The sequence below is a fragment of the Xylocopa sonorina genome, chromosome 13 (assembly GCF_050948175.1).
Source record: "Xylocopa sonorina isolate GNS202 chromosome 13, iyXylSono1_principal, whole genome shotgun sequence".
Lineage (NCBI taxonomy): Eukaryota > Metazoa > Arthropoda > Insecta > Hymenoptera > Apidae > Xylocopa > Xylocopa sonorina.
The window spans coordinates 2916414-2928743 of record NC_135205.1 but is presented as its reverse complement, the minus strand read 5'-3'; the positions used below and the strand labels follow the sequence as shown (position 1 = coordinate 2928743).

Here is a 12330-nt window from a genome sequence, read left to right as displayed (position 1 = left end):
ATAAATATCCCCGGGTTTCACTTCAATTTTATTTCGATTGTATATCTTATTTTATGTTCTTGTTTTCATTGTCCCCGCTGAGATGTGTCGCAACAGGAGTTTCTAGACAAGTTGATCGTTTAATTAATTACACGGGCAGAAATTCGAATACGAGTTCTCTCTCTCGCGTGCCGGACGAGTACAGATTGCTCTTGAAAAATGACTACTGAACGTATCGATCAAGTTGTCGCCCAACGATGTCGAGCATCCGCGGTCAGAGGATTATTTGGACACCGGTGTATTCTTGACTTTTGTTTCGAATAAATACAGAACTTTATGACATCGATGGCCAGATCTAGAGGCAAGTAGGTAGATATCGGATGGTTTGACACACACGCAGCGTACGCTGGCAAATGAGACAGCTTCGCTGAAAAAGTAGCAATATGGTGTAACATGGTGTAACACATTTTTCCTGCCCCGTTGGGAATTCATTCGGAATCTAGGGCTTAGAAGACGAAATTATACCAGTGTCCAAATATTTTCGTGGCCGGTTTCTCGGAATTAAATATCATCCCGCAAATCACGTAGCACGAATTGCGAAGATGCAATGTAGCTCCCTTCAACCGTAAAATCATTTGCTGCAGCGTGTTAATTAGCGGTAAAACCTCATCCAACGGGCATATTTTCGGAGAATTCGATCTGTCTAGTGACTGAAAGTTTTCTATGCCATTGCGTCACTGCTACGACTAAAATTATCATAGAATTATTTTAATTTTATTAGATCAAGTAACGTAACTGAGAGAAGTGCAGAAGAAATAGAGAAACAAGAGGAAAAATGACCGTTTCAAGATCTCCATGCTTCGTTCTAGTTAGGTGGGTGCTGCTTTTGAAACGCGGCCCTCGACGTTACGGCCAATGAGGAATCCGAGCATCCGGAGTCACTTAATCATCCAGTATATATTAATATCACTGCCTCGCTTCCGAAACAGTCGTCGACATACCTTTTTCTCTGTGAGCTTTCGCTCTCCCTTTCATTTTTCTCTCTCTCTCTCTTTCTCTTCGTACCTCATCTACGTTTCTCTTCACTCTGACCATATTTTTGGTACAGTGCAAGTGCAAAATCAGTAGCGAGACGAATAGTGTTACAACTTGATACCGTCAACATCCCGTTCGCGACCAGTGTAAAGCGTTAACAAGAAATAACGTCGCATCTCCGACCTGTACATGGCATGAATCACACATGGAAATGCGCAGCCTACGTTACAAGCTGTTTTCTAGGAGCTTGTACAACCAAAACTGTCTGAATCTAAATTACACGAATTACTAGTTTGACTTTCGATGAACTCCTCCTGGCAGAAATATTCTTCGCGTCTCCAAGTCTTTAACTGCGTAGAACAGAGAACAAATTCCTAATTTGTTTCATTAAAAAAAAAAAATAAGTAGAGCACGCTTTACCTCTTACTAATTGTACATCGAAAAATTAAAGAATCTTCATTATTTACAGGATTTTTAACAAATTCAAATCGATATCTGGAACGATGTCGATGTAAAATAGCTTGTAACACTTTCTGCGATTCATCTTGTAAACGATTATGCGTTAACTGTAACATCTGTGCTACGAGAACTCTAGGAAAGGTAACATCGACAGATGGCGAAATACAAGAAGGCAATGTGCACGAAAACTTGGTGAAACGTGGAGAAGGTTTCAATACTCTCAGACGAGGATACTGAATTAAACTCGACGAGAAATCGTATCGATATACCTCGACAAAGGCGTGTCACAGGCCTCGTTCGTGCAAGTATCGAAGCAAAATTGAAAATTCTGCAAAGATGTCGAGACTTACATGTTACTTTGCCACCTAGTGCCGGTAAGGGGATACTGTTCAGACGGATTACGTTGAAGTTCTTCTTCGATACACTGGAGCTCTCTTGAACGGTAGAACTGTGCTGTTCTACGACACGTTGTTCTTGCTTCTGCCTGGATCTTCTGGCTCTGTGAGTTTTGTGCGTGCTATGCTCTCGATATTCCTCGGAGGCCTGGAACATTGTTTTAAAAATATCCTTTAACATCCATAGCATATAGAATTACAAAACTAATATTAGAAATGACTTCTGCAAATAATTTATGCTCGAACAAAGTTGATTTACGAAACATTCTTGTGGAATTTGATAAATACACCTAAATACAGCTCGATAGAGTCGTTTTCTTCTTTTTTTTTTAAACACCATTGCGAGCATGTTGCTCTCGCGTTACGTGCCTATTTCTTTGGTGAAATAGGGCAAAACTGTTATTTAATATAGCCACGGTGCATGCTCGTAAATGATAAAGGTTCGCGAGAAATTCGTGAAATCAGACGATAGTAAATGTTACAGCTCATTACGATAGAATCTACGTATTTTGAGACTGGTACCAAGCCAAACTGTGCTGCGTGTAAAGAATTTATTATGTAACCCGCGGCAGGACTATTGCAAAATATTGTATCACGTGAAAAATTTCATTAGAAGCTCTTGTAAACAAATCTGTTATTTTGTTTCTTTTCGCTGCGTTCGTATAGCAGGAGAACGAATGCTTTTTATATTCCAACTAATCTGAAACTTCACTTCGTAATTAGCTTTTCGTATTAAATCAAAAATGGCAACGCTACTCAAATTGACAGAGATCATACATCTCTTTTATTTTATATCAGTCTGTTTCCTTCATATTTCTAAGGTAGCGTATCAATTTTTTTTAGAGAGAATTATTTGTACGATTCGATAAAGAATTCTCGCGAAACGGCAAATGAAATGCAACAAGATCATCATAATTCAAACATTCTTCTTCAAACTTCTTCAATCACTTTATACTGAAATACTTGATTACAATCTCTGTCGAGTATAATTTCGAAAGGCAACAGGTGATTCAAGTGAAGTCTTCCAAAGAATACTCGTGCTTAAGCTATCTCTCTGGACAATTCATTTCTCGAATGAAACGATCCGTTCGAATCGACTGCTTTCATACTTTCCACACAGTGTTGGGGCCATAAACACTTTCACACAATCACGCATCGTTTACCGCTGGAGCAAGTTACATTTTGGGAACCCGTTGTTTAATCTGAGTATATCTTTGCCCGATCTCTCTCGTTCTTTCTCTTCGCGATCTGTCCAGTTGGAATCGCGTCGATGCTCGGTGCGTACCTTTTGCTGCTGCGCGTTCAAAGTGTTTAGCAGTGATATACAACAGCAGGAGAAACACCAGCTAGGACGGTGGTCGTCACGGAACTCGTGGTAACTGACGATAATTTCGGGCACAATGCTGCATTCGATGCTACCATAATAGCTGGCTAGCCCCCACTCACCCGCTTTATAAAAGAGTAAACGATAATAATCGCACAACAGTGCCCGATAGCGCCTCTAATTGAACAGTCTCTGAGCCTCTATTGTTCTGTCGCACAGCCGTCTCAATTGAAACGGCGACATCGAAACTTCGAGACCGCTGAGGGCACCCTCTTTCCCTAAACGAGACAGTTCCTCTTGCTGTTGTAGGTCTTGCATTACAGCTGATTCAGATAGGTCGACAGTAAGACGTTAACTCAATGAAAACATTCATCTCCTCCAGACTTCGCTGTCTAATACACGCGTTTGTATCGCGGCAGTATTCCATGCTGTATTAATAGGACATCTCGCTTCGAACACAGGTTCGAATCGTCAGAGTTTCTCCAGATATTGCACGCGATACGAGCCAGAGGAATTTGATCGCTGAGATTGGAGACTTGATCGAGGGAACCAATCGTGATACATGGCAGTTTGTTGCTTCGACTAATGATAAACAGGACGTTAACTATGCTAGACGCAAAAATAATTGCGCCACGGATTTTTCGATTTTTTTTTTTGTAAATATCAAAGATCAAAAGAATACAAATCTTGCGAGTCTGAATGTACAAGAAAGTAGCTTGACGACTAGACTGTTATTTTTCATTTTTTTTTTTTGCTTATGTATATTATTATTTCATCCCTGAAGTTATGGGAATTTATCCAGAACGCGTCGTCGTTGAACTTTGTCGGATGTCTGCGAAACAATTAAACCAAAAAGAGATTCGATTTAACTTCGTACTAATTCAACACTCCGCCTCCCTCTTCCACCCACTCTGAACGTATCTGTTTATAAGTTTGGGAAAGCCTGACTTGCACTCGAAATAGTCTAAGAGACCTCCACGATGGACCAGATGCGTATTGGATTTCAAACTAGATCAGCAATGGGTTCGCATAAAATTCTTAAATAACCTGTGCCCACGTTCTCGCCAGCTGCTTGATTATTGTTTACGTTTATCCTTCTCCAGTTGACTTTCGCCCATTGCGCGCACAGCGCAGGCACAATCAATTTATGATAATCACAAGGAGATCGTAATTTAACTTAACATAATATTACTCTCATCAAGTTATTCTATGCTGAAAGATAGATGTTACATCTTGCAATTTAAATTGCACACCCGTTCAATGGTATTAGAACGCTTACCTTTATTATGTAATATAAATTATTGTTATCGATTAAACGCGTGCTTCTCTTTGATCTGTCGTTAAATACTTTCTACCATCATTTGCGCGAGACACCAGAAAGAAGCAAATATCAACAAGACTGAAGAACCATTAGAGAGTGTTTAGTTGTTCACGTTCGCCTCGAGCTTAAAACGAAGCATTGTCTACTATAATTCTTTAGCTGAAAACTGCGCGATACGCATTCTAGTTTCATTAAAAGCTTTTGTACGAAAATGAAACAAACCTTGCCAATTGTTCGCACGGTTTTCTTCAACAGTACAACGATGCTATAACGATTATAGTGTCTAAAGAAAGAATATTTTTAGTTGCAAACATAAATCTTCGAAAATGCGGGAGATTCGTAAACAAAAAACAACGAAGTAAATAAAATAGTTGTTACAAAACATAATCTAACAGTTCTCGCTGATTTTGACAAAAGTTAGAAGCAACAAAAGCTATCTTCAATAAAGAATCCGTTTCTTGGAGAATATTTAAGGCACTCGACTCTTGGTTCTGTTTCGTTTCAATCGCAGAGGATGCAACGCGACAATTCTCAATTTCTTCCTCTTTAAATTCTGTTTCTTAAAACCATGAAAGCATGAAATCGTTCGCGTAATATTCAGCAGCAAGTAGATTCAGCTAAACACGCCGCCCAGTCAGCCAGCAGCTGCTACTCGTGCAGTGGAATAATCCGCTGTCGCGCCTACCCAGATCCACTTACTATTACTACTGAATTGCAGTACACCCGCTACCTTAGAAGGTAGCTGCAGTGTTGGTCCTAATTTCGAAAAATACACGACCCAATCTTAACCGTTACAATTTCAAATCTTATGAGATACATCGTTAAATACCTTTAAATGCGATTAAATCGTTAGAAACATTCAGAATTGATCTACTAGCCGTTATATGTAATGAGATGAGTCAGTTTCATAATCTAAATAAATGTTTTAAACGTAGACGTACACAGTTTGGTTGATATCAAATTCTAATGCATAAGAATCTTTGGGCTTCCCTGACGCATACGTTGAAAAGTTAGTCATACCTCGCATTTGTAACTATACATTTGTTTATCCCCGCGTAACTCTCGCAAGCTGTTTTGCGCTTCAACACACTTTCACCACCTAAATTCGAGCGATGAAACGTGATAAAACAAGGTCATATAAAACAGACAAAGTGAAGTTTCAAACAATCTAAAAATAGGATAAACAAACGCATTCTACATCCTGTTTCTCATACGTGAGGATCGCGAGACAGTTGCCCGAGTTATTTAATTTCGAACAATAATTATGAGTTCTTCTTATTTTCTTGATAATTCTGTATATTGGAGGAACGATAATAATCGGTTTTTAAATAAGCAGCACTATTTTTTTCTCTCGTATCAACAAAATTAAACGATCTTGGATTTGAATAGAATAAATTACAATTAATTGATCAAATATGGAACGACTTACCGTAAAAGTATACATTCCCTCTGGTACTGGTTGGCCACCAAATTTAATACTGAGGGTGTAGTCACCAGCGTCCGCCACAGTATAATAAATATTCACCGTACCGTCCCCATTATCCTCGATGTCGATATCCACCACCTCGCTAAAGGATAACAGAAGAAAAAAAGACATAAAATTTCACGATTCTTTCAAGAAAATTATTTTCATCAGAATAGTCAGTTTGACAAAATCATAGCGGTTCTTGTAATTAGAATAAGGTGAAAATCAAGAGTAACAAAATTGCACTTAAAGCATTACTTTGAAGACAATGAGTTTTGAAATGATACGTGACTGTACGTAGTCGCATTCGTTACGCAGTAATTGAAGAGCTCCATTCATCAATGCAGATATACACGTAGAATTTTCAGAGTGATTGTCCAAGAGAGTGTCTAGAGTTGTCTAGAAGACAATTTCCTCACTCTTGATTCTCGTTTTGATGCATTCTATACAGTTGTCTGTTTCATTTTAATCAATCTGTAACAGAACTTTACAAATTGTTGAGGGAAATTAATAAATTATTTTCAAATGATAAGTGACTTAGAGCTATCTTCTATACAATTGGGTATGTAGATGATTGTGATTTTCCTAAGGGAATATTTTTCAATAAGTATGTAAATATAAATCATTAGTAATCTCGTCGAGTATGTTAATATTCCTTAGAGAAATCAGTGCAAACATGTGCTTGATTCTCGATTTATTTCTTGCACATTTTTTCGAAACCTCTCTCCTTTTTGTATTCATGTTACCTCTTCTTTCGTCGTTTGTCACATTTCGCTGAAATAGCTTGTACATTCCTACCCCGTTTTAAAAATTTCACCGTGATCCCGATATCTATTTTTAAACCGTAAATTTATTGATGTTGAGTCTTCTGATACGGCTCCTTAACTATGTCTCTCAGTGCGTTGGTATGCAAGCTATATTTATAGAAATCACTGCCGCTACTTGCGACGACTCACAAAACAGCGATATTACGCGTTGAAAAGAAAAAAAAAACAGTTAATGACCGTGCACGTTACATTGCATCCTACTTTTATATTCTTATTAAAAATTAGCCACCAACAGTCATGCAGAATAGTCAGCCAATTGAAAGAACGCCTTGGACTAAATCACGAACACTGTCTTTTATAGAACTTAGAAATTGTCTAAGAGAAGGATAATTTGCTTGTTTGTAATTCGTTATATAATGATCAGAATAGTTCGAGTGTTACACAACAATTTATGTGCATAAACATGAACGAAATTGGCCAAATGTCTGATTTACAACGATCCTCGCGTATAAAACGTACAATAATAACAATAACATACGAGGACGACAAATTAGAATATCCCTGTTGGCAATTAGGAATGCCAAGATACGTATTTCTGCCACCTATTACTTCAAACTAGTCATTAATTTGTGCCAAAACATAGATCGCTTTTCAGTTGGGCAGATAGCACTTTCGGATAAAGGCCTATATTTCAAATGCAACGGTCTGTGTTTAAGCGTTCTACAAGTGGTCAGTACTTATTGTCGACAGTAATATTGGTGTCTAGCCGAAACTGCAGATACTTATAAAACACTCCGCATAGAAGTGTTCTATGCATATTACAAAAGAACATAATTAACATCAGCAACATCCTGATAAGTATCGTTGCAAGTACAAGCTGCGACAATAAATTTTCGAGAATTTTTTCAAAATTTTATAGATCGCCTCCAAATTAGCTCTATCAAAATTCAACGTACGTATTCGAACGAGTTCATTTTGTTGCTACCATTTCTGGTGCTCAGTTTCACGGTGCATTACTATAAATATCAGCTAAAATCAACTAAAAATACCATTCTTTCACGATGCATTTTGTTTACGAATATAGAAGAAAGATCACTATTAACCAAGTCAAACAAATGCAGGTGGTACTTGAATACTGTGTTCCATTTAGAACTCAAAACATTGTTCGCTTGATTATTGTCTGAACGGATAGCACCATACGTTACTACGCTTAACGTGAAACTGGAACACGTCGTCTTTACGCGAACTTGCTTGTACAATAATGGATACGATTGACAATATTTACTTCTCGCGCTCAGTTAATGAGAGGATTTGTTCACGTTATTGTTATTTTGATGGGACTCGAATCATTCTCGAAACTTTATCGTTACTTAATTCTGTATATTACAAACGACTGTAGTCGTTCGATGCGTCTCCGTAATCCATGTGCAGATCATTATTCAATGTACACTCGTATCTTGTATCGTATAATTCAACGCGAGGACTACAGAGGAACTCAAAATATAAGCCATATTTTCAGCTATCTACAAGAGAACAATTTTAATTTTGTTTTTTGGAGACCTACTTTGAAGAGCTACTGAACCATATTGAAAGAAGACTGATGCAGTGGAACATAGAATGGAGCAACATCAAAAGCTCTCTACATCAAAAGCTTCTTGGACAACTCCTTTCAATAAACCAAATGCCCGTATAAACTATCAAAGCTTCAGCCTACTTACGTCGAGGGTAACATAACAATTACGGTAGAACCAATAAGTCGAACCAAAGAATTTTCAAGATAGTTTCAAGCATAGACAAATGTTACTCACCTTCCAGAAGTAGAACGTATGCGACAGGTGACTGCACCACGACCTGCGTTCTCGGTGTCCACGGTAATACAGTATTCTTCACCTTGGGCCAAAGTATGCTGAATGCCCTCCTTAATTTTGCACTGATCCGCTTTTCCAGTTGAAACACTCTGCACATTCACTGGACATCCCGGCACTTCTTTACCTCCGTATTTAATATTAACCTTGTAACGGCCACAGTCATCGGGTAGATAAGTCGCCTTGTATTTTCCGTCTCCAAGATCCTGAATTTCTACTCTGCGAGGCATTTGATCTGGACCCTATGAATATAAAAATCGACATTTTTAGTTAAAACAGATCGATGCGCATGAAATGTGAATCGCGCAGAAATTCCTGCGTCACGTCGAAAACAATTCAATACTTGTTCAATTCTCAGTTTCATTCAATCTATAGTGCTATATTGCTTTTATAAAATATACGCTAATATGAGTTACACTGCTTTAATTGTTACTTACCAACACTTGAACTTCGAAGTCGCCATAACCAGCTTTGGAAGTGTCCACGACGAAATCGACTGGAAAAGATGCGGTGCAAACGGGTGCGACGCCAGGACCCGATAGAACAATTTTATTCGGTTCGACAGTGGGCAATACGACTGGTTTAAAAGGACTACCAGGTATATCCTCTCCGGCATAAGTGACTCCTACTTGCAAATTACTTCCCACGAGAGGCGGTTGATAGGTGACTTCGTACAACCCATCCCCACGGTTCTTAATCGCCGGCTTTTGGACTTGTCCTTTGTCAGTCTTCAACGTGATGTCCAACTGAGCTGGATTACATTTCGAGGTGTTCACTATGAATTTCGCTGGCACACCTTCTCGTATGCTTTCCAATCCAGCACCGTACGCGGTGACTTTGCTTGCTTCCGAATCGTTCACAACTGAGATTTGGAACGGAGATCCAGGAATGTGTTGCTCTGCAAACTTGATGGCCACCTCGTAGTCACCCACCTCCGATGGAATATATTCGACTGAACAGGATCCATCGAAATTGTCTTTACAGGTCATCTTCGCTTCTCCAGTACCTTCCATGGATAAAGCCAAACCGCCATTGCCAGCATCTAAACATTCATTACCGTTTACATCATATGGAATTAGATCATATTACAGCATATCGATAGCCAATTGGATGGTCCAGCTTTACCTTTCGTTTCGACGGTGAATGTGTTGGACTTATTTACAAATCCTTTCTTCAAACCAGGCCCATACGCTCTACATTTGCTGGGATCGCTGGCGCGTTGAACATTAACGGAGAAAGGCGAGCCAGGAATTGGAACGTGGTCGTAGAGTATATCGATAGTATGGCATCCTTCTTCGAACGGTATATAACTAACGCGATAGGTCCCGTCTCCTTGAGGAATAATGATCTTATCCGTTTTTCCACCACTAGGATTATTGATTGTGCAGAAAACTTTGTCATTGTCGTTCTCCATTTTCGGAATGGCACGTGCGTCAATTGTAAACTCTGTTTGGTGATCCACACATGGGCCTGAAATTCATAAAATTGTTACATAGTATTTAGATACATGTATTCGCGATGCATAGTTAATTCATTAGTTTCATTTAATATCATTGTTGAATATCGACAACTGGATTTAACAAATATGCTTCACATCAGTGCTGTGTAAAAAATTGCGATAAAATGCATGCTGTGTTGTGAAAGCAATTATATAGTATGTTATATGGAATAAAACTTATAATTTTAAAAAATCAATCATGGCATCAATGGTCAATTAATGTCACACATTAAATAATGCGAAAATTGCTGCTTGTAACCAACAAGTGATTTTTGTTATTCTATTTCCTATACTAGTTAGAAAACCTTCACAAATTTTCTGTCCTCTAAAGATTAGTATTTTTGGGAGAAAGTATTTTCATTATATTTCTTCTTTCGTCTTTTACATGTTAATCTGAAGAAAATGATTTTCATTTCATATTGCACTACCTAAAATCTTTCTCGAGAATCAAGCGACTGTTCCGTAAAATGTTTTGCTTCCTAAAGATTCCTAAAATAAATAACATTAACTACACGTTCTTCTAAGAAGCAAAAATAAAAATTTGGAGCATCACGGAGACATGCACACAGCGTGCTATTTTTCTAGACATCAACTTGTCTGACACAATAAAAAGGGACGCAGTAAGTGGCAGTCATTCATACGATTGCACGTAATATTAAAACAGTGAAAAAGGTGCTTATAAATAAGCGAAAACTTCATCCGCATCAATATCGTCACAGTATGTACAGTAAACGTATCGCGGTGGAAAAAATAAACACACAAAAGATCCATCAATCAAAGCAAACACCTCGCAAGAACACGACAAACGATACCGTTTGGTTGTATGCCGTTTCCAGTGACCTTTATCTTCGCCACATCGACATCTTTTACAACGATCGCTTGGAATGGTGAGCCAGGTATATGTTTCTCGTTAAAGGTAATATTGATGCCGTAATCGCCAACCTCGGTTGGCAGGTACGCAACCGAACACGTACCGTCGCCATTATCGCGGCAATTAATAGCAGCCTCACAGGGGCCTTCGACGGTAACGCCAAGACCGCCTTGCCCAGCTCCACGTGTGTCGATCACAAATTCCGCTGGCTTATTTACTATTCCGTGCGACAGACCTGGCCCAGATGCTCGCACCTTCCCAGGATCAGATCCGTGCACGCAGGTTAATCTATAAGGTTGATTCGATATCGCCTCTCCGCCGAAACTGATCCCTAAAAGATACTCCCCGAGCTCTGTCGGCGTAAAGTTTACCAAGTAACCGTCGTGGGTCGGTACGACGTGAGCTTTCACACGATTTCCCGAGGGAGCGGTTATCGCCACTTGTAAGTCTGCTGCTTTCCCAGCATCGTGCGTTATCACGCGGAATTGCTGCAAGCTGTTCACCGGAGCCGCTGCGACATGGATTTAGTTTCGCACTTTTTACTTTACTTTCATAATCACCATCAGCCTCGTGGGTTACCATACGCGTATACGAACATAAAGTAAATTATAGGTAGGTGTACACGAGACTGCTAATTTTTTTGCGTTCTCTACTCCTGTTAAGTTCACTAAGTAGGAATCAAAATCACTGAATCGCGTTAGTACACGGATTTCCGCGTGCACATCAGAATGTGCCATTAAAAATCATGTTAATTATTTCAGATGTTAAGTAGAAGTTTGGATTTCTTTCCAATCAAACTGAACCACAAATTTAAATAAATTTCTGCTATGTACTAACTTCCAATGTCCAATTAAAAAATTCGATAATTGATCTATCATATAACGACTAGAATATAGAAGAAATGATTTTATACTCACTTCGGGCGAGACCGTCCACTTTGATCTTCGAAACATCGATTCTTGGTTGAACGTTGACTTTTATTGGGCACTGAGGTACATTCAATCCTCCATAGTTTAGATTTACCAAATAAGTTCCTACTTGGGGTGGCACATACTCAACGGTATATGTACCATCTTCGTTATCCGTTAATGAAGCGATAATTTGTTTTCCCTCTGGATTAATCACGGTCGCGCGAAGTTCACCTGAGCCAGCCTCGCGACAATCGACCGTGAATTGTGTTGGAGTGTTCGACTTTACTCCTTTTTCTAACCCAGGTCCAAAAGCTGATACCATAGCAGGATTTAATGGAGCTTCTACTTTCACTCTATAAGGAGATTCTCTTGTAGCTACACCACCATAATTCACCTATAAAATATTAATGCACTGAACTTAATACAAATGTACATTCCAA

At 38.9% G+C, this 12330-nt stretch overlaps 1 protein-coding gene across 3 annotated transcripts in view; it reads right to left on the bottom strand.

Annotated features, from left to right (window-relative positions):
* The window catches only part of LOC143430202 (filamin-A-like), a 41406-nt gene that overhangs the window by 12308 nt on the left and 16768 nt on the right, over window positions 1-12330 (bottom strand). For 2 of the 3 annotated variants that reach the window (XM_076906240.1, XM_076906241.1), the window contains exons 10-16: window positions 11897-12284; window positions 10921-11490; window positions 9736-10080; window positions 9048-9652; window positions 8554-8852; window positions 5943-6081; window positions 1824-2016 (exon numbers count right to left, since the gene is read on the bottom strand). In XM_076906240.1, coding sequence (XP_076762355.1) covers window positions 1824-2016; window positions 5943-6081; window positions 8554-8852; window positions 9048-9652; window positions 9736-10080; window positions 10921-11490; window positions 11897-12284 — 2539 coding nt within the window. The remainder of the gene's footprint in view (window positions 1-1823; window positions 2017-5942; window positions 6082-8553; window positions 8853-9047; window positions 9653-9735; window positions 10081-10920; window positions 11491-11896; window positions 12285-12330) is intronic. The other variant, XM_076906242.1, reaches the window with a different exon arrangement.